This window comes from Mauremys reevesii, linkage group 7, assembly GCF_016161935.1.
Source record: "Mauremys reevesii isolate NIE-2019 linkage group 7, ASM1616193v1, whole genome shotgun sequence".
In the NCBI taxonomy this organism is placed as follows: Eukaryota; Metazoa; Chordata; order Testudines; family Geoemydidae; genus Mauremys; species Mauremys reevesii.
The window spans coordinates 98,354,088-98,377,672 of NC_052629.1; the positions used below are offsets into that span (position 1 = coordinate 98,354,088).

At 41.0% G+C, this 23,585-nt stretch overlaps 1 protein-coding gene across 2 annotated transcripts in view; it reads right to left on the minus strand.

The window, feature by feature from the left end:
- Positions 1–23,585, minus strand: part of BICD2 (BICD cargo adaptor 2) — a 148,374-nt gene that overhangs the window by 52,567 nt on the left and 72,222 nt on the right. For both annotated transcript variants that reach the window (XM_039481446.1, XM_039481445.1), the window contains exon 2: positions 11,003–11,215. In XM_039481446.1, coding sequence (XP_039337380.1) covers positions 11,003–11,215 — 213 coding nt within the window. The remainder of the gene's footprint in view (positions 1–11,002; positions 11,216–23,585) is intronic.

Sequence of the window (23,585 nt, forward strand, 5' to 3'; positions counted from 1 at the left end):
ATCTGATCTGCAGTTACAGACCAGATCCCCATGTCCAGCCACCAACCCAAAATGTTATTGTACATACAAGAGAGTTGAGAGGGAAGTATTAGTAAGGTAGCAAAACTAGGGTATTTTTTGGAATTTCTTTTTCAACCTGACTTACAAAATTGCTGTGAATGGCATAGTCACAGAAAAGAATATAGGCAGTAAGAAGACAGAGAAATGAACAATAATAATTGGTATAGGAGCTGGTGCAGTGAAAGCACAAGTCAGTACTACAGTGACCATTCACTACCAGAGTATTTGTGCTTCCTATTTGGACTATTTTTTATCACATTCCTCCCTCATCCCTAAAACCAACCTAAAATGGCTTGAAAAAGCACCTTAGAAGCAGTTCTGGGTCAGTTTGCTAGCTGCCAAGCTTCTAAACACAACTGATTTTTCTTCAAGTATGTTAACGGTTATGCTTCAGGATGTACTACACATCCATGCTCTTTCCTATTTTCAAACCTTTGCCTCTCAAAAACACGTCAAACAAATCTTACTGGGAAATGCTGCCAGAGGCCACAGTCCCATAATGGAGGTAGCAAACCCAGAGCCACCAAACCAAAACAGTGCCCCTATTTTCTGTGGCCTACAAACTGCTGGAAGTTTGAGAAGAAGATTTCATCCAGCAGCAAAATAACACTTTTAATAATGGTTTGCCAGGTTATTTCAAGCCACTGTCATATTATCTCACAGGGGATTGTTTTACTTTTCCAGAGTTTCTGCTGGTCAGAAAACTCTGAGCAGACAAAGGTCAAAATGAAGGTCATCAAGAAGCCATCATTTTAAAAAAAGAAAACAAGTGTTATGTTCCCTGCAGTGCAGCACCGATGGTCACATACCAGCTTACTTAAAAGGGTGCAATGAGAAAGATCCTCAGTCTTGCATGGCACAAGGTCAATTGCCAAACAATAGAATGTCTTGGAATCTTACCACTAACTGAACCTTTGAGACTCTTATTACATAAAAAACAATATATTAATAAATATCATGGCAAAAATCTCTGCACTGACACATTACTTTAAACCTGGAATTAGAAAATATGCAGTACGGTTAAAGAGTGACATGTGCGTCTCTCTGAATTTCCAGCATTAATTTATTTTTCAAAATTCTGACTCTCTGGGATGCAGCCATTACAGGAAGAGAAATGCTGTTGTTAACATCTTTCCTCTGAATATATCAGTGCACAACAACAATGGAGAAATCAGGAGCAGATGCCTCCTGGAATACATGCAAAGCAAATCAATTGAATTTCCATGACAATTCATCTTCTTTTAAATGGATTTTATATTATTTCTCAAAGGGCTACAAATGATATATGCTACTTCCCCATTGTAAAAATACAAATTTCTCATCGTTATCCAAAAAAAGGGGAAGTTGTCAGTGTAAAATCAACGCCAATGAAGATAAAAGGTGGGAAGAAAACGGCTACCATCTGTAACCATCTGCAATATGCTGAGACAGCACCCAGCAGCATGCCTGTATCATACTGTTATCACCATATTTGAACTTCCTGTAATGAACAAAAGACAGGCAATTACTCTGCCCATTTATCCAGACATCCCTTCCAGTGCTCTAGAGTCAAAGGGGGGAGGGGAAAGAAAAGAAAGAAAAAATTCACACTGTGACCCTTCTAGTTCTTTCAATATGTTGGGGTGATAAGGAATCCAGTCTTGGAGATCACATTTGAGAGGCTCCGTTCCTTTGGGACATCGACCTGTCTCTGGCATGCTTTTAGGAAAGAGCCTTGTTAGTCCACAAACAAAAGCTTTCAGCCAAATAGAGCTTTGAACAGTCAGTTTCAAGCGCCATTAATGATTTCAGGGTAACAGTGTTTCTTTAAAAAACTGCATTGTCTCGTTAGGCTTTCATCTATACCGTAAATAATGCTTTCTTCAATAAACTGAAAAAAATATTTCACATCAAAATACTACGTGTGCACTTGCTAGAGTATTTTGTTTGAATTTTTAGGCCCTCTAGTCCCACAGGTATGAATTCCAGAGGGAATCAAGTCTATTTTGTGAGAGTATTAAAGATCCAAATGTGTTTTTCCTAAAATTGGTGTTTGCCATGGCATCCTCTCTACCTCCGCAAACTGTTGTGCAAAGTGCTGTGTGCCAGATGTATGCTGCCCCTCCCGTTCAGAGGGCGCATTTCACACTGGTGAAATACATGCATGCTTTCTAACACACTTTGGGAACTTTGAAATGAAAGGCAATATATAAATGTAACTTTTAAAAAAAAGTCCATCCCCCGTTCCCCGCAGGATGCATGAAAATGGAAATGAGTGATGTGAGATATCAAAGCCTCCCCACAAGTAAAAAAACTAAAGAAGAGGGGAAACTGAATTCTCCCTTGAAAAATAATTGAAGCCTCTCAGGGCAAAGTGAATTGATGAACTGTAACCTGGTGCATTCACATGTCATATTCAGCTTGGGACAGCAATCTAAAGAAAATAAAGACAGTTACATCTGCTGACTCCACCACACAAATTTTTCAAATTTGGATTTTTCACCAAAGTATCGGGAAGAGGGGAGGGAGCTGCCCAGCTGTGGAGAGGGTTGAGATTTTGTTGTTTGTTTATTTTCAAGAAAAAGGTGCTAAAACCCACATCATTTTCAAAACGTTTAAATTAAAAAAAAAAAAAGATGATGTGTTTTACTGTATTTTTGACCAGCTCGATAATATACTTGCTGCTACTCTGAAACCTGTCATAATATACTTGGTCCACTTTCTCCTTCATTGCTTCTGCTAACCTTTACTCTCCCAATTTTCATCTCTCTCTGGCTGTGTCTGAACTACCCATTGCTGAGCCCTGGTCTACGTGTTAGTGTACACAGGGGCTGCATAAAAGACAAAGAATATCAAGAAAATAAAGGCATAAGTAACACTTGGGCCTTGCTTATACCAACACTCAAAAAACCAAAACCAAACAAACGAGCACCACACTAAATTCGGTAGTGAAGAGACAGCCTCTGACTGCTCCTTTAGCATCTCTGTAATGGTCCTTTTCCCCCTCTCTTTTCCACCCTTCATCCCCTCCTCTTATTCGTCTACATTCCCTCTTTATGTGGCCACCTTTGCTCCCACAGCTTCAGCCTCTACACCAACGACAAATTTACCTTTCAGCTCACACCCTTTTCCGTCTTGTATCTTCAACTGTTTCTGGTCCTTCTAGGTGTCTTGCTAGAATCTTAAACTCACTCTCTCCAAACCTCTCTTCTCCTTGACCCATTTGCTACATTTCTGTATCAAACTTACCTATGCAGGTCAGTCCTTTTCCTCCGCAACCAACACTAACAGCTCCACTGTTCTTCACCTCTCATACACCTGCAACCTCTTCCCGCCCACATTTCTCCAAAATGTTGTTGCTAAAGCTGTCTCTGTTTCCCAGTGCTCTGATCATGTCACCTTCCTTCACGAAATCCTTCACTGGCCTCCTATACGTCAGGAGATCAGAAGCAAGAGCCTCATTCTGACTCCCACTTACATTTCTGATATGATTTCCCTCTTTTGCTCTTCATGCACCACTATTTCCTTTCTCCTTTTTGCTTTTTTCATCCTTTTCCAAAACTTAGGCCATGTCTACATTACAACGGCCCAGCTACAGCGCTGCAGCTGTGCCACTGTTGTGCTACACCGATGGCAAGGGTTTTTCTGTCAATATAGTTAATCCACCAGCTAGTGGTATCTACAATGGTGCTTAGGTCGACCTAACTAGGTTGCACAGGGCAGGAAATTTTTCACAGCCCTGAATGATGTAGCTAGGTAGATCGAATTTTTAGGTATAGACCAGGCCTCAGCTTCACACCTCCTCTCCTGTTATTCTATTTTCTATTTATCATTACGCAACTCCTCTTTCCTCCTATAAATCTCTTCCAGGACTTCCTACTTTGTTCTCATAAATCTTTCTTCCCCACACCTTACATTAACTCTTTTCCCACGTCCTGTCTTGTCTATTTTATTTTAGATTACTAAATCTTCAGGCTAGGGATTGAGTCTTACTCTGTCTGCCTGCATGCAGTGTGTGCACACAAATTTATGATGCTATATGATTAACAACATCTCCATCCTTACCTCACCTCATTGTGTTGCAAATTGGCAAGTTGAGGCCTTTATTTTCAGTTTCCTGGCAGGTGCCTCAGAATATAAGTACTATTTCAACTTGGATTTCTTGTGTATTTTTTTTTAAAGAAAAAAAACCCTCAAACAATACTAAAATTAAGAGACCTATATGAATTAGATAAATAGTTTACCAGTTTATTTGAGGGGGGAAAACAGAATAACAATACACAAAGGACTAATCAGCATTTTAGCTATAAATCCTACTGGGAAAGAGAAGTGCACCCATGACTTTGGGAATACTTTTCCCCATTACTTATGATGCTAAGGCAAGTGCTTATGGGAACTTGGAGGACTTGAACAATTGCCCTACTGTGTACTTAGAGAAGAGCACCAGACAGTGCTGCTATAGGCAGACGGGCGCTTTGAGTTTAATAGCCAGCTTAACGGGCTACCATGGTGACAACATTGGCACCTAAAAATACACACTTGCTAGAAATCAAAACACCCTCCCCACAGACAAACTGCTATGAAAAGAGCAGGCTCCGTGCTTTCCAGCAACGTCTTTCCCATCTCCAGTTCCGTATTTTAATGTCAAGACTCAACACCCAGGAAACTGATCTCAAAATCGGTGACGCTGCCATCTCTAGGACTCAAGTAACTAAAGGACCCAAGACCACTGGCAGGCACCTATGTGAGCTGGGCTACTGGGAGCCTTAGAGCAGGAGTGTGACCATGATCTCACACTTCTATGAAGGCCCAGGGCAAACCTGAAGCTTTTGACCCTGAGGGGTTGCCTGACTTAGTCTGGGGTCTCAGGGCGAGGCGAAAGAGTCGGTGCTGCCCCCAGGAAGCAAACCCTTAGCTGCTCCCTTAGGGGAGAGTGATCAAGAGCGGCAACATTTTGAGAGCCCCAAGCACAGGGGCTTTTGCCCTCCCTGTTGAGATGTTTTGCCACAGCGGCTGTCTGGGAGGGATCCTCAACCTTTGGCATTCCCTTTCCTCTCTGACTGCCCCCAGGTCTTTGTTTCTGAAGCCATGCTCCAGCTCAAATGGTAAAAGCAACAGGAGGAAAAGCCCTGCTTCAGCAAACTGACCTGAAAGCCCTCTATGAGACTTTTTCTAGCACTGCTGCTGGTTGGAGGAAGCGCTGCAGACTCCTGCCACTAAAAACGAGAGGATCCGAGGGCTGGACCACACTGCAAATGCTGCTGGCACTGAGCAAATGCTGCTCCTACCTTAAGCTAGTGCCCTCTCCCTGTTGGAAATGCTGCTTAGAAAGAGGGAGAGAAAAAGACAAAAAACCTGCCTGGTAAGCAGGCCCAGAGAGAGCCTTCCAAACAGCTCCCTGCCCTTACAAAAGCCAGACAGTACTGCAGACAGTACATAAATATTGTCAACAGGGGGAGCTACTGTGCAGCCTAGCTGGGCGTGGGGGAAGATACAAAAGGGAATTGCTGCCTAGAGCATGAGTTGAAGCCTGAAATCTTGCCCATCAGTACAGGGCTGATGTAGCACTGGATACTTACTGCCCTTTTCTCTTCCACATGACTGGGCTAATTCCTTAATACAACATTAACCTGCTACCCTACATCGCCTCCACAGTTTCTTTGTCCCCAGAGGAGAAAGGGTTGGTCTTAGGAAATAAACAAAACTGTCATGTACAAAACGTTGCCCCTCTGCAAATATATTTTTATAAAACTCTGTGACTCCTCCCACAGGACAATACTTTTGGAAGCAAAAAAAAAAGATTGTCAGCATTAACCATCCAAAAAAAAAAAAAGTAAACAAAACCTAGGTAGGATTAGGGGGAGCAAAGGGAGAAATCCCTGCAGGTAGCAGGATCAAGAAACTGCATTTTGTAGATGATCCTGCGGTTTGACATGCATTTTTTCTATATAGCGCAGCCAAGCAAAGATGACTGATAATACAGAACAAAGCAACACAAAAAGCTTCCTTAGGAAAATAACTACCACTTTATGGTTTTAGAGGAATGAAGCTTGTTCATACCTTCCTGATAACCCTGAATGAGAGAGTTTTGTTTTTCAAGCATAATTTTCTGCAGATTATATAGAGCCATGTCATTTTAGCCAGCCTAGTACTTAAATAGTTTGATTGTTTTAAACCCAGATACTGAAACAATACAGACAATTGTTTTGAGACTTTTTTCTTCCTCAGTTTATATAACTGAGGCATCTTTCCACTTTCCATGCTGTCCTGGGAAAGCACTACTCAATTATTTTTTGGCTCCTATCTACTGTACGTGGCTAATGTGAGGTTGGAATAATCTGTTTTGCAATCCTACTGCTAAAATGCCGAAGAGATGAAAGAAGAGAAAAAGGAGTGGTAATTACAAATTGTTCAGGAGGTTTCCCTCCAATGACTCCTCCAGGGCACAAGAGCTGCTGAGCTAGCTAATGGAAGCACTTGAATTCACATCTGGTAACCACCCTATCAACCTGTCTCAACAGGACTGAACTAGATAATTCAATGGAAAACTGTCAAAAACATTTGGATCTACTTCAGCAACTTCAGGTGTACCAGAGGTCATTTTCTCCTTAGCAAAACACTGATCACCTCCACATGAGTGCTTATGAGAAGACAGTTTTATTGCACATCTCCTTTTGGACACAGCTTCTGCTGGTGACAATAGCATGAGGTAGATGTTTGTTCTAGAACTTTAGACTGAAAATAAAGCGTAAATTTTTAACAATGAGAGTAATTAACCATTGGAACAATTTACCATGGTCATGGTGGATTCTCCATTGCTAACAATTTTTAAATCAACCTTGGATGTTTTTCTTAAAGATCTGTTTTGCGAATTATTCTGGGGAAGTTCTATGGCCTGTGTTACACAGGAGGTCAGACTAGATCAGTGGTTCCCAAACTTGTTCTGCCGCTTGTGCAGGGAAAGCCCCTGACGGGCCAAGCTGCTGCTTCCAGCAGCTCCCATTGGCCTGGAGCAGCGAACCGCGGCCACTGGGAGCTGCGATCTGCCGAACCTGCAGACAGGGCAGGTACACAAACCGGCCCGGCCCGCCATGGGGTTTCCCTGCACAAGTGGTGGAACAAGTCTGGGAACCACTGGACTAGATGATCACAATGGTCTCTTCTTCCCTTGGAATCTAATTATTTTAGGCATCCAATGTCAACATCATCCTGCTATGTTACATGACCACTAATATTGTCCAGTATAACTCAAGAGTGAGCTGCTAATGAGTCTCAATACAACCACTTCCCTGTTCTGTTATTGAGGATAGATTGATCTTTCTTTTATGTCGAGATCAAAAAAAAAAAAAAAAAAAAAAAAAAGGGACACCGGGTTGACAAGCATGGAAACTGAAGGCCTATAGCCACACAATAGGTTACTGCATGGGTAGTGCTTGCTTCCCCACCAACCCTGCCAAATATATCACTTCTAAAAATGAGATTGGGATTCAGTCTCCTTGTTCATTAAATTCTCAACTTCTTGATAGTTTTGCTATATGGGCACCTCCACTAGGAAATGGACTGAAGCCATCTCAGATCTCATTGACAAAACACCCTCCTTCATGAGGTAACTAGTGACTACCAGCCTGGACCAGATCTCAAATGAACAAAGAGGTGGCGAACAACGCTCTGTTCCATTAGTGATCTCGGAAGCCAGCCAATTCCTTTTGAAGGAATCTGTCTAATAGTAGTAAAGCAGAACTTCCCAAACATACACATTGAATGGGCCAAATCCTGCACAGGGACTCTTACAGGGGATGGGGGGGGGGGGGAGAGGAGCAAATTGCAGTAGTGTCTGTGACCTGGATAACTCTCCTCCATGGTTGGTGTTAGCCAATGGATCTGTCTGTATAGTCACTGACCAGTTAGCCACACCCAATGCCTTCTATGTTGCTGTTGAGAGGGATAATGCACAGGGAATGGAGTCTCTTTGGACTACCGTCTGATGTCTGTCTCTCTATGCAAATCTCAGGCAGTCCATGCCTGCATGGTGAATGGGGTGGGGAGACTTTCCTCACCTACAACTGCTATTGCATAATCTCCTCCAATTCTCCCCTATAATGGCTTTGAATAAACTCACTTGTATGTACTGTATCCATAATCTTTATAGAAAGAGAAGCCTGTATGTGTCTTCCCAGTTTCACTCAACCAAGTAGCAAAATGATTTAGCTATTCAACACACTGAAGAAGATGACAACGAAATAGGAACTGTTTGAAGTTCTGCCACTTCTTGACCTGCTGCTTTGGAAAATGGTGAGTCTGTCAGGTTAGACATTTGCTGCATTTTGACTTGGCTCCAAATAAACTGGAGAACTTGTGATAGCTAATACAACGTTGTTCACATGCGCTGCCTCAACATTACAGCTAACAATGGTAATTACAGGATAGTTTAAATGTAAATGTGGTACAGAAGCATGCACCTTCACAGGAGGGGAATCCTAAAATATATTAGCCAGCTGGCCCAGATGTTTTCACTTTAACATTAAAGGCCTTGTGTTATTTTTTTCCTAGCAGAAGAAACAGCTGGGACTTAAATGGGAAAAAGAGAAAAGCAAGGAGATGACAGAGAGGAAATGACATACAACCACTCTTTTAAAAGCAGCATTATTCTTAAGTACTCAGACTCATCAGCAGGGGTCAAAAATTTTAGAATACACACATACTATAGCAAAATACACTGTTCTGCAAACTTCAAAGATTTTTTTTAAAAGCAGGATTACTCAGAGTTTAATTTATCCTTTTAAAATTTATAGTCAACCATGATAATTCTTTACATTATTCTCAGAGCTGATTTCTAGTCAGATGTAGAAGGTGAAGAAATTCTGCAGATTTTCCCACTCCAAACACAGAAAACTTCAAACTTCCTTTTTTAAACAGAGGAAGAATCTCCCTTAGTTCCCATGAGTGATCTGATGTCATTGATTCCCTCTTTACAGCTGCTCAGCTCTCTCGGAACAAATCTACCAAAAAAGTTTCCATCTCATGCAAACAGCGTGCGTGTACTGGGGAGGGACGGACCTGAATCAAGCTAAACAGCTTGTCCTAATGCAAGCATGACAACATTTTATTAATCAACATGATGCCTCCAAGCAAATCAGGTAGAGTTGTTTCAGCATGACAGTACGAAAAACATCAACTACAGCTGGTGACTCATTGATTTTGGATTGAAATCTGCCTATCAGCATGTTTTAAGGAACATTTGGAATTTCATTAAGTGCACAAAGCCCTGGCTGTTGGTTGTGTTGTTTGTTTGTTTGTTTGTTTTGGGGGGGGGAGAATGGGGAGAAAGGGAAAGGATTTGAACTGATCTTAATGGCAAGAAATAAATACATGATAGCTTTGCATGTACTTGCAGAGACTGGTTCATATGCTCATGTTGCCTGAGCATATCAGCATGGCTGGACTCCAGCTTTACAGTCCTGCGATCATGGCACACAATCAGCGATAGAAGAGAGTTAGATTATTCCTGTTCAATAACTTGTAGTAATTCATGCTGCAAATCCCCATGCTGTTCTACTAAAAAGGCTAGGTACTGACGGATTCCATTCTACTGTGCTGAAATAGAATTTTCCAGAAGGACTCCATTTAAGATTTCCCACTTCTGCATAATTTCTCCTGCCACGTATTTTCCCATGTACATGCCATTCAATTATAGAGAAGAGAAAGAAAACTAAACCAGGCACCTCTGTAAGTCGCTTAGCAATGTGAAATATATACCAGAGGTATCAGATAACTAACCTATATAGGAACTACCCCACCAGTCCAATATCCAAGGATTCAAAGGCAGGTGCAAGAAGTCTCATAATAAACAATTATGAAATAACTTCCCTGCAATGTATTGCTTTTAGACTTTTTTTATCCTACCTAAATTTAAGAAAATGTTTGACATCAGTGAACTTTAAACTCAAAATGTTACCGGTTTTACCTCCCTCCACACCTGTATGATTTTGTTTTTATTTGAACTATAAAAGAGTTCATAAATAATGGAACTGTTTAATAAGTTATACTTCTCTATTTTCTCCTTCCAGATAGCCCAGCACTATTAATATTGTGCAGCCATAACACTAAGGGAATATTATGATCAGGATTGAAATAAAAGGGTCAGATCTCTTGAGACAGCAATTCAAATGACCTATGAAAAGCAGTCTGTTACCATGAGATAAATACAAACTTATAACACAAACAAATCATATTAGGACCTTGACAGTAACCAAGTTCAAGGTTTTCATCCCATGCATGTGTGTCTTCTCAAGTTAGGCTGCAGGAAGTTCTAAGTTAACTATAAACAAAGGGGCCAAATTCTGTCCCATCTCACACATTGATTTCACTGTAGAAGTTGCTGCCAGGGTGCAAGCCAAGACAGAACCAAGTCAGGAGATTCTGTATGCCTGAGCTAAGCAATTTTCCTGTGTTTTAGCTGGATACAGTGCTTTCTTACAGTCCCAAGAGCAACACCCTGTCCTACTGGCTGCAGGGTGAATACCCTGAATACTGACCCAGGATGACTTCACAGGTATGAAGTAGAAGACTGGGTGTCTGGCTGGTGAGTCTTGCCCACATGCTCAGGGTTTAGCTGATCGCCATATTTGGGGTCAGGAAGGAATTTTCCTCCAGGGCAGATTGGCAGAAGCCCCGGGGGTTTTTCACCTTCCTCTGCAGCGCGGGGCACGGGTCACTTGCTGGAAGATTCTATGCACCTTGGAAGTCTTTAAACCATGATTTGAGGACTTCAATGGCCCAGACACAGGTTTGATACAGGAGTGGGTAGGTGAGATTCTGTGGCCTGCGTTGTGCAGGAGGTCAGACTAGATGATCATAATGGTCCCTTCTGACCTTAAAGTCTATGATTCTATGATTTCACAATGGGAGAAACAACGTGTTCTTACGATTCATGCTATGGTGCACAGCATCCATTCACCCTTACCTCTTTCAGTTCCTGTGCGACAGAATTAAGGCGTTCATTTTCAGACTGGGTATTGGCAAGGACATTCCTCAGCTGCTTTAGCTCAGTCTGCAGCTCCATTACTTTTTTCATGTAGTACTCTTCTTTGGTAGCAGACTCCTGAATCAAGGTCTCCTCCCTGCTTTCTCCATCGGCTGCTACCTTCTTGTGGTTGGTATGAGCCTGCCCAAAAGCCTAGGATGGTCAGGAAAAAAAAATGATATCTTTGATTAATTAACACATCGACCTTTGCATAAAAATTACTCACAATAGTTCATAAACATTTCCACGTTTCAGAACTGCAAAATAAATAAATAATATTTTCTTGCACTTCAATCTCTCCATTCCAGGGCAGATCATTAATTGAGGCAACCCGGCTTAGCTGCATTGACTTCAAAGGAGCTACACTGATGTATACCAGCTGAGGCTCTGGCTGTATGCGGATAAGGACTTGACCCTGTAATTGGAAACCGTTTTGCCCAAGCAAGGCCCCTGAAAATAGCAGGACAGGGCCCCAGTGGTGTTCCCAGTGACTTATTCATGATGCATGAGCAAATACACCTATAGAACCGTGGATACATTCACATACCTGAGGGACTATCCACTATATTTCACACTGCTTGAAATTCCAATGTTGATAGCTTACTCATCATTTCTGTGGCTGCCATTTTAGTCTAAATAGCTATGCCAATAAATACATTTTGTACACACAGAAAAACAACCAGTTTAGGGGTTTCCATTAAAATCTGGACTGGATAACTGTTAAAATGGGCAATATCAAACAACGGCTCACTACAGTAATGAAGGCTCTCCTTTTGAATGCCATACATGTTAGTAAAATCTACCGCCTTCATACAGCATGAGCACAGGTACTCAAAACAGGGAGGTAGTGGACAAGTTCTTAATTTGCTGTTGCCACAACAAGTGACTTTATTTCCTGGTTCAACTTCTAGCTCTGAAGAGAACATGGATCTTTAAAACAAACATTGCAGTTTATCCAGGTTTTATGCAGGGCCGCCCAGAGGATTCAAGGGGCCTGGGGCAAAGCAATTTCGGGGGCCCCTTCCATAAAAAAAAGTTGCAATACTATAGAATACTATATTCTCATGGGGGCCTGGGGCAAATTGCCCCACTTGCCGCCCCCCCCCCCCCATTTGAATTATGTCAAATTCTCTTGCCAACACTACCCATATTTGTGGTGTGGATCAGGATTCAGGGTCCCAATTCAGCAAAACACTTGATGAGATTATGCACATGCTTAACATTAAGCACATGCTTATATCTCATTGACGAATGGCACTGAAGCATGTTTCCAAGCGCTTTGCTGAATCAAGACCTTAGTCTCCAACTGAACAAGATATCTCTGTGTGATGATCAGATACAGTACTTCTATCCCCCCCGCCCCTTGTCCCCTTCCCCCAAGGCATGGTATACAGTATAAGTGGTCAGGTCCAGCGCTGTGAAGACTGAATCATGGAAAACAGATTTTACGCCAGGGGTCAACAACCTTTCAGAAGTGGTATGCCGAGTCTTCATTTATTCACTCTTATTTAAGGTTTTGCATGCCGGTAATACATTTTAATGTTTTTAGAAGGTCTCTTTCTGTAAGTCTATAATATATAAACTAAACTATTGTTGTATGTAAAGTAAATAAGGTTTTTAAAATGTTTAAGAAGCTTCCTTTAAAATTAAATTAAAATGCAGAGCCCCCCGGACCGGTAGCCAGGGCCCAGGCAGTGTGACTGCCACTGAAAATCAACTTGCGTGCCGCCTTCGGCGCACGTGCCATAGGTTGCCTACCCCTGTTTTACGCTAACAGGCTGTTCTGTTTCCCAGTTTTCATTTGCAATGGGAAAAGCATCTCTCAGCAAAATTCTCCTTTGAGATGTAAGCACGTAGGTCTTATCGACTCAGTGAGCATCGGATGGCAGAACCTGTTTTTAGAGCCCAGTCAATTGCTTTCACTAAAACACATTATAAAGCAAAGGGTTTCTTAACAATTTAAGTAGGTATATACTGGTAACAATCTGCCTGACAGATGGACTGGAGTCAATGAGATTAATGAATGCTATCTTTAAACTGCTGTACGTGTTTGTGCCCCAGTCCATTCCAAGATGAATTTGGGGCTTCCAGGTGCCAGCAGAGTTTTCAGGGTGCCAGTCTCCATAAGGCAGTTTTTTTTACAGCTAATATTAATATTATGCTTTAAGCCAAATCAAGGACAAACTATCATCTCCTTTCCAAAGGAAACTCCTTGTCTAGTCAACTGTAAATTTTTTCCGTTAACCATTTTTTCCTCTGCTCTTCGAATGTATCCTATCATCACAAAAGGAAATTTGCTTCCAATATATATAAGTAGGTTTCAGCATTTCATTCTTCTGCATATTAGATAGGAAGCATTTACTGATACAGTACTTATTGACTACACCAGGGCTGAAACAGATGATTGATAATGTCTGCCCTGTCCAGTATTAAAGGCACCCACTTACTGCTCTTATCAGAGTGAATTCGATTTCAGATAAGCAAATCAGAGAGCAGCTGACATATATCCACTGAGGAAATTCTGGCCAGATTCATTCAGCCAACCCGAGGGAAATTAAAAAGCGTCACATTTCAGACAGAAAGTAAAGCACCATCTGTGCAAGTCATTGTCAAATGAGTTTCAACTGTACAAAGCAGCTTAAAAGCCTAATACCTCAGATCTCCATAAGTGTCAGAGGGATGGCAAAAAAAAAAAACATATAAGCTGCTTCTCCTCAACACAGTGACATTTTTCCCCCAAGAATTAAAATCAGTCTGTTATGGACCTGCATTTATTGTAAGTCTACAATATGGAGAAAGAGGCTCTGACATCCACTAGTAAAATCCACCAGTAAAATCAACTGTTTTCAATATGGTAGGCTTTTCTTACCAGTAGGCTGCTAACACTAAGCAGGTTACAACAACTTAAACCCATTTCTGATCACCCATTTAAAAAAAAAATCTAAGCAAAATTAAAACAAATTATTTAGTAAATTATCTACAGAGAAATTCTTGAGAGCAATGACTAGTTTACATTTAATCTTGTGGACACAGGTGTCAAATTTAGGATTTCTTGTAGGAGGTAATGACTCTCCCATGCAATGAAGTATTTCCATCATCACTTCACTGGTGCAAATACAACCTATGGCCAAGATCATAGGAACATAGCAATTGCCATACAACATCAGATCAGTGGTCCTTTTAGTCCAGTATTCTGTCTCCAACAGTTGCCAGTGCCAGATACTTCAGAAGAAGGTGCAAGAAACCTCCTAATCTCTAGTCGTTGCGAGATTGGCTTAAACCCTGAAGCATGAGGCTTAATATCTCTTCCAAAATGTATATTGTCAATGATTATAACTCTGGATATTGTTGTTATCCACATAACATATTCTAACTCTTTTAGAATCTTGCTCTGTTTATGGTCTCCATGATGGCATTCTGTGGCAATGAGTTCCACGGTTTAATCACATGTTGTGTGAAAATATCTTTCCATTTAATAAATCGAAATTTGCCATTTTTTAATTCTGTTGACTGTCCCCTTGTTCTTGTGTTATGAGAGAGAGAGAGAGAGAGAGAGAAAGAACAGAAGTTCCTGATCTACCTTCTCGAAACCTTTGTTATTTTATATGCTTCTACCATTTTTACTCTTGTTCATCTCCTTTCCAAGGTAAACTATCCCATTCTTTTCAATCTCTCTTTGTATAAGAGTTTTCCCATTCCCCTGATTATTCTGAGTACTTTCTCTGGGCCTTCCCTTAATTCTGCAGTATCATGCAATATGTTGTTATAAATTGTGACAAACAAACAAAATCTGCTCACATGGACTGACTGCAGAATTGTGACTGAAGTCAACAGTGACTAAGGTCCCAGTCCCACAATTTATCCTGTGCCAAGTCCCAGTGAAGACCCACATGCATCACATTGCAAGGTAAAGGCCTAAAAGTCTTAACTGTCCTTGCCATCCAATGGCTGTAGGATGCCCGGTCTGAAGGAGGTTAGTGGTTTCTGTATAGTGAATAGATAATCCCATCACAAAGCCAACCATCACAACACACACCCTTATTGGTGATTTGAGCAGGAATCAAAGGTTGTATGGGGAAGGAGACCTAACTACTTCCTAAACTTTAGGTCTTAAATTCTGGTCCATCCAGAATAAGGTTGAGGCAGGGCACTGTGGTAAATACATGCGGCTACTATCCAAGGTACACTTATTGCATACACTTACTATATACCAGAAGCCTTTACTCACAAAGCCGTCAGCCTGGTACCTTTCTCTAATACTAAAAATGCCTAAAGAAAAAAAAATTGAGAGTTCTCCCATTTTTAACCATGTCTCACTGCACCTCTCTTCTACTTAATAGTGGGGATCCCATATGTTCATGTTACAACTAACTATTTACATACTGTAATAGGCTATGTGGATGGGAAATTTTATTTTAACCCAGATGTCCATAAAATGTAATTACCATCCATGGCTATGGTCCAGGTCTGTCTTAAAAATCATACGTTATGAGAAAAGCAGGTTTTAGTAACATGCATGAAATCCATGAACATTAAAGCACCATTAAAACCAGTAGTGTTCACAGCCTCCTTTTAATTTCTTTGCTATTTAGATGCAAGAATCACTGGGGGGATGGGGAGAATTCAGAGTTGATTAAGTAATGCTTCTCTTAGTCCTCTACTGAATGCTTATTTTGCTTTCGCCTACTAAATTACCTGGTTATTGTGCTGTGATTTCCCTGAGGCTTTTAAGAAAAAAGTGGAGGTAAACATCTAAGTGCTAACTGCACAAAGAAATATCATGGGGCATGTTTACCAGGGCAGGCTTTATGACCCGCAGGGCCCGATTCAAATACCCGGCGGTGGTCCAGGGCTTCAGAGGCAGGGGGTCCGCTCCGGGTCTTCCGCGGCACCGAAGGACCCCTGCCCCCGAAATGTCACCGAAGGCACCCGGAGCAGGGCCCTTGCCGGCGAAATGCCACCCAAGACCACCCGGAGCAGGGCCCGATTCCAGGGAATCGGCCTAAAGCCGGCCCTGATGTCTACGCTACAGCTTATGTCAGCATAAATGGGCTGAATAAATCACCTCCTCCCACCCCCAAGCAACATAAGTTACATTGACTTAAGTGCCGGTGTGGACAGTGCTATGTCGGGGGGGAGCTACCGCCACTCACGGGGGCTGGAGTAGTTAAGCTGACGGGAGAGCTCTCTCCCATTGGCTTAGAGTGGCTACAATACAGAGCTTGCAGCAGCAAGCTGCATCGGTGCAGCTGCGCCGCTGTAAAGTCTCTAGTGTGGCAGGAGCCTAGAAGAGGAAGGAGGCCAGTTATAAAGGGATAATTGTAGAAGAGTGTTTTTAAGTGTCACTAAAAAGCAACCCTGACTGAATAATTCAAAAATCGAAGGTATGTGACTACTATGCGGTCATGCAATTAAAGAGGCTATCATAATGCACACACACAAGGGGGCTGAGTTAAGGTTGCCCAGCCAACTTTAATTCTGCCATTTCCTAACTTTTGAGTGCTTGAGTTTGCAACCTTAATAATGTTCTTTTCACTCGGTGTGTGTGAGTGTGTGAGAGAGAGAGATATATTAATTTATACACCGAGAGAGAGAGAGAGAGACACTTTTTCCTGCATGTTAGTGTAGCAAGCTACCAAAATCCATACAGGTTTTGGTGGATGGTGACTCTAAATTCTGGGAGATAGCAACATTAAAAGGACCACCAGAGCTCTCTCTGGCCTGTCCTTCCCACTATACTCATCTTCTTTTCCAGGATGAAGTCAGCAGTAGGTGTCAAAAGTGTTCTTTACCTATATAGCCGGATGTAGGTGTTGCCAGCTACATAAACAAAGCACTTCCATATATCAGTACAGTGCTACTATTTGTTGCCATCTGTATGCCTCTGAACCGTTCCTCTTTATGGAAGGATGTTTTACTTAGACCCACATATACTTCTGTCCCAGACAAATCTATTTATTTCCTCCTAGCTTACATTACAAATAAGGAACATTTTACTCATGAAACTGAGGTTTTCATCATAATATCACATGAAACAAAATTCCTTCTGCACATATGATTGCAAACTTCCTGAATTATTACAGTTCTGAACCCTCTGGATTGCATCTTTAAATGACTATTTGAACTCCAGGAGGTTGAATGCTATGGACAATTGTCCTGCAAGCTCAAGGAGAAAAATCATGAACCAACTGCAGTCTGGGAAAGCAGCACACTACCAATCAGTAAGCGTGGTGGGTATTTAGTCCCATGAAGGTTTCTGAGTCTCCCACCATGACCACCATACATTAGCTGCGCTTCAAGAATAAAACACTGAAGGCACACATAGAATTTTATATGAAGTGATTGAAAAAATAATAAATCAAATTACAGTGACCAATTTTACCATCCTCTCACCTAATAGTTGAAAGCATAATACTAAAAATTAGCTAAACTCATTTTGAAAGATTAACCATAACCATTTTACTGCGCCCAATAATATGGAAGTTCAGAAGGGAAAAAGGACTTTGATATTTTAACTTGCTTAATAACAGCTGATGCTTGATCTCACTGCTGGTGGCAGCTATTTTGCTGAAATGAGCAACACAGGATTTACCGTAGCTCGTCTAGTCCGTTATCATTTGTGGCACTAATATTATGGGAGGCAGCCCAGAACAAGAGAGACAGTAAAAATGGCTTCTTGTTTTAACACTGAGCAACTGAAGGTGTGGGGGGCGAGGAGGAAATTCTCCTCTACTACCCAGCCCCAGGCTGTGGGTAACCATTTCTTTACATGAGTAGAAGGAATGTAAAATGCTACCAAAGTCAGAATTCTGCAGGCATGGCAGTGGTAGCATGTTACACCCACATTTTGTTGGTGAAAAATGACTACGCTAGATGCCAGGCAATGGAGAAACAAGTGCCCAATACTTTAAAAAATATTCAGTGTTGTATGAGCAAAGTATGAGCAAAGTAGGCTTGAAAGCGACCCACACAGCCAGCCAGTATCACATGATGCCTCTTTTCGACAACATGATCATCAGCATCTATTGCTACAAACAAAAAATCTCTCATGCATATAGCTTCTCCATTCCAACTTCCCCAACCCTTAAAAAAAAAACGTGTGTTTTGTTCTGAGATGGGTCCAAGTCACAAAATTCAGATCCACGCCTCCTACAAGTTTAGGGTGTTCAGAGCCTTTCCATGCTTTCATCTTAACAGTAATGGACCGTAAAGGTGAATTACTTTATCAGATTTGATAAACATCAATACAACACAAATCAATGGAATACAAGAAATCTGGACACAGCAACTGGCAACAGCGCAAGAAAGAAAATCCCATCATCCACAGTCTAAACCTACATCATAATAAACAAACCTATATAGTGTCGTCTATCCAAGAATCTCAAGTACCTTAAAACCATTAGTGAAGTCAGTCTCACAACACCCAGTTGAGGTAGGTAAATAATACTGCTAGCCTTATTTTTCAGATAAGGAAGCAGCGGATGAGACTTCAGGCCGGTTACAGAAAGTCTGCAGCAGACAGGAACAGAGAATGACCTCTCCCCCTCTTTCTCTTTCCCAATGCCCTCTTTTCCCCACTTGAGTGAAGATGGACGGAGAGAAAGTCTGCGAAAGACAGAAGGAGTTCCCACAAGTGATGTTTTATGACCATTATCTCTCTTGCACATTTCATGGTTCACTCATGGTAGTAAGAACATCCTACCTTCTGAAATCTCAGATGGCTGGGCAGGGCTATGTGAAAGCAGAGCTATTCTTTAGGGAAGGACTTTCATGCGGGGGGAAGGGAGGGTGGAAATCAAAACTTTCAGACTTATTGCTTGAATCTATTTATGGGCCTGAGCCAGAACATTCATGTCAGATGCACCAACATTCAAGTGTATTCAGAGATAGAGTTTTGATTTGAGCCCTGTCTCTAATTTACAATTCACATTTTCTTCCTATAGTTTTCCTTGCAATATTTGCTAATTAGAGATGTTTCTGTTTAAACTAAGGGCTCATTCATTCCCTTCCCAGCCCATCTTTCCTTTCTGCTTATTCTGCAGTAAAGTCATAATGCTTAATTCACAACTGACAGTTCATTTATGTGGCCACAGATTGATACATAATTAGTACCTCGCTGCAGTATCAAGCTGAAAAAGAGGAATGGTGATGCATCTGATGAAAGCCATGGACATTAGCAGAAGTTGGAGCAGACCAACCGTACAAGTACGATTCAATTCCCACTGTAGACAACACCAGTTTTTCCATGCACTTCAGTAAGAATTAGACCAAGCTTAAATAAGCTCTTTTCCAAGTCTACATGTCTGAAACAATAGCAAACACAATACAGAAAGTGACTGACCAGTTGAAATAACATCTTCTATAAAATGGGCTCTCTTCTTTAATGTTTACTCAATGTTGCTCTTTCTACACCAAACAAAAATATATACATATATATTCCCACCTCCCACCCCTCCCCTCCCAATATATGCATCTGGTTGATCCAGCTTGAATTAGGGTGTTCTTGTTATAGGGCCAGATTGTGGTCCCATTGAAGTCAAGAGGAGTTTTGCCATGGATGGCAAGGGGAGCAGATGCAGGTTCAAAGCAAATACCTTTTATATTATCATCATTAAGTTAAGATGATTTGAGAAGGAGAGGAAGTAGATCATATAGTGTCTGAGGATTAGAAACTCTCAGTTAAACCAAATTTCACTTTGGCTAAATTACTTATATTGGTAGATTCAAAAAGCATTTACACACACACACACACACACACACACACACACACACTTTAAAATGCCCCAGAAACTTTACTGATGAAAACAAGGAGAGACATCTATTAGTTTAAACTTTAAAGATAAAATGCAATAATATTATCCAGATTTATGTCATCCCTGGGCTAATTCAAAGCTCCCCACAATTGATTAGAACTGGAAAAAGGAATTAGGACAGTAATGGGATGAAGTGGACCCATGCCAAGAATGACAGGTTATACAAATCGCACCCAATTTCCAAAATTCCAGCTCATACAAAGTGAAGTTTAATTGGTATTTTAAATCAACAGAGATCTAAAATCATCTGGGTTGTCATAACTATAAAGGGAAGGGTAACAACCCTCCTGTATACAATAGTATAAAATCCCTCCTGGCCAGAGGCACCAAAATCCTTTTACCTGTAAAGGGTTAAGAAGCTCAGGTAACCTGGCTGACACCTGACCCAAAGGACCAATAAGGGGACAAGATATTTTGAAATGGGTGAGGGGCGGCTTTTGTTTGTGCTCTTTGTTTTGGTGGGTATTCGCTCTTGGGATTAAGAGGGACCAGACATCAATCCATGTTCTCCAAATCTTTCTGAACAAGTCTCTCATATTTCAAACTTGTAAGTAACAGCCAGGCAACATGTATTAGTTTATCTTTGTTTTCTCAACTTGTGAATGTTCCCTTTGCTAGAGGGAAATTTATCCCTGTTTTGCTGTAACTCTGAAACTAAGGCTAGAGGGGGTTCCTCTGGGCTCTTTGAATCTGATTACCTTGTAAAGTTATTTTCCATCCTGATTTTACAGAGATGATTTTTAGATTTTCTTTTTTTATAAAATCCTTCTTTTAAGAACCTGACTGATTTTTCCATTGTCCAAAGGTATTTACAGGAAAGAATCAAACCTTAAGTCTCTTGGCAAAGGTGAAGGTTTTTTGTACCTGATGGCACAGTGTGACAGCAAGGTAACTCAATATTAAGGATGATTCTTATACACAAACATCATTGGAAACAACTATTCTACCTCTGAAGGTTAGTGTCAAAATTATCAACCTGTTTTTTTTTTGGTTTGTTTTTTGTTTTGTTTTTTTTCAAAAAGCAGTTTCTGCATGTCTGTGACATATCCATTCAGCGTAAGAACAAAACAACGTGAAGAGTCGTTGAAAATCAAATCAATTTGTCAATTTCATGCGCTGAACCTCACATCTATTAAAACAGTCAGGGTGATAGGCCAGAACTGACCCTAAAATGCTCAAAACTCAAAGCAAAGCCCAAGGCTTTTCTGAGATTTGAAAAGATGTACAGTGGTTTTGATTGCTGTTTAAAAATCAAACCCAACACTCTGTGCTATCATTTTACTGTGTCTACATGACCAGAAGCAGAAGTACTGAAACATCTGGAGAAAGAGCCTCAGGTCCTCAGTTCTCCAATGAATAATCCACCGTGATTCTGGAAAGGCTATTATCAGCGCAACACTGCAAAACTATTCCAATGCACTAAAAAAGGAGGAGACAAACACCTTTGAAATGACTTACCAAGGCAGAAACTGGTCACTATAATACAGTAAACTTTGATTACTGCAGATTACCAGTTTGGAAAACACAAGAACCATCTGGGTTTGCCTTACGGCCCTTTGTCTCACCTAAATTGTTCATTCAACAACAATCTAAGGGATGGCACAAGGAACAGCTAATACACAAGACGATGTGGGGAGCACTAAAGAACTTTTGGGAATTAAAAGTTGCTCTTTTTTCACTAAAAAACCCCAAACAGGCAGGAACATTTGTGATTTCATCAGAAATATTATTGGGAATTCTATTTTTAAAGGCTTTCTTCCATCTCAGCAAAGTACACACATTTTCTATGTGCAAACAGTAACAATGGCTGCCTCTTGGGTATGTCCTCACTGCAGAGTTAGCCTGGTTTCTTACATGGGTGTTGCCCCCAACCCGTCTCCCACTTACACACAAACCCTCTCACCCAAATTCTGTGGTGCTTTCAAACCAAGCTAACTGGCATGGTTGGGGTTTGGGATTAGAGCCTGAGTTTCACTTTCACTTGGGCTGGTAACAAACCCATTTTGAAGTGAGGACACAGGCGAAATCGTTTGAATGCCGACAGTCCTCCATCGCCTTCTCCAATTCCTCCCATGTGCCTAGGAGGACAGACCAGTTCTCCCACAATTCACTGGTAAAGAATCATCGAGCAAGCAGAAAGAACCATGGGACGTGCCCCCAGAAATCCTAGCAACACACAGATAAGTGCAGCACCAGAGAGGACACAGTAACTTTGCAGTGGGGTTGCTCACGGCCAAGCTAGGCTAACCTGGGTGCTAATAACCCAAGCTAGCTCTGTGGTGAAGACATCCCCTTAGCTTAGGGGATGGGAAGCAAAAGACAAGCCACTGCGCTTGTTAAAACTAGGCACACTGAATGGAAGAAAAGTATCACAGAAAGTTGAAGATATTACAAGAGGTTAATCGGCAACAGACATAAGAGCTCTATCTTACACAGAAGAAATTACGGGAGTTCCCTGCACAATGAACATACCAGTTAGAAAAGAAAAGAAAAACCAAACCATCTTTATTAAAATGTTTTAATGGAAATGACTAGGAAATCCACTTGCCTACAGCTACACTCATTGGTAAATTGAAGTGTGTCACCGTAAAGGATCGAAGGAAAAGGGGAGGAAAGCAAACTGCTTATGAAAAATGTAGGCTATAGGAGGATTAAAGGAAAGGTAAAGAAATAAACAGAATGACATCTTGAAGATTAAGAGGCATCAGGTGCCAAAGTACAAAGCAACCTCAAGACAGTATGTATCAACGTTCAAACAAACACCGCTAGGCACCTTCAGATAAAAGGGGAAGCTGACGTTCTTTATCACACCAAAGAACCTCAAAAATATGAGCACAACTGAAAAATTAAAAAGGTGAAGCAGCCTAATAGGGGCATTCCGTGTAATAGGGGCATTGCTAGGCTCTGCATGTGATTATTTGAAATTTCTCAGCCTGAAAACATCAAAGTGGCAAAGAATGTTTTTATGTCCTATAATTTGTCTTTGGTCCGTATATACTGAGCCTTTTACATTTTAGATTACGAGCTTAGAAGCAGCCTTTTCTAATTAAAAAAAAGCTTTTAAAAAGTCAAACATGAAGAATAACGTTAAGGGCCGTATTTTCTAAAGCATGAGCACACACAAAAAATGTACATGTAATTGCATGCCTAGTTTATAGATTTATATAGCTAGGTTTGCACATAAGATAGCATGATCATGCATACATGTATATGCATATAATAAAGGACAGCTGGGCATCTGGTCATTTGTGCGTGCAAATATCAAGTGTATAACAACTAAAGTAACTGCCTACCCAAATTAGACTGGTAGTTTTATGCATTTTTTTTTTAAAACACACAAAGATCCTGAACCTCTGTAGTTGTCTGCTATCTCAGTCATGACTGAATTACTACATAGCTAGCTCATCACCAAACAGGAAAAAAAAGGTAAAATCTGTTAATGATTTAGGCCTTGACCCTGCAATTGCACAACTATGTTCTTACATTTATCGATACGGAAGTAAAGTTATGCAAATTTGGGTGCATGGTTCTTAGCCTGTGAAGAACTCATAATAGTATGACGGAAACAAGCAATGTTAATGTGTAGTTTTAATAATTTTAAAAGTAATCCCATCAAAACATATTCTTGGCCTTCAGTCACTTTCAAGTTGTGCTTGCCTCCTATTAGCTTATTCAAATAAGATCTCTAACAGGGAAATTAGAACCTAATT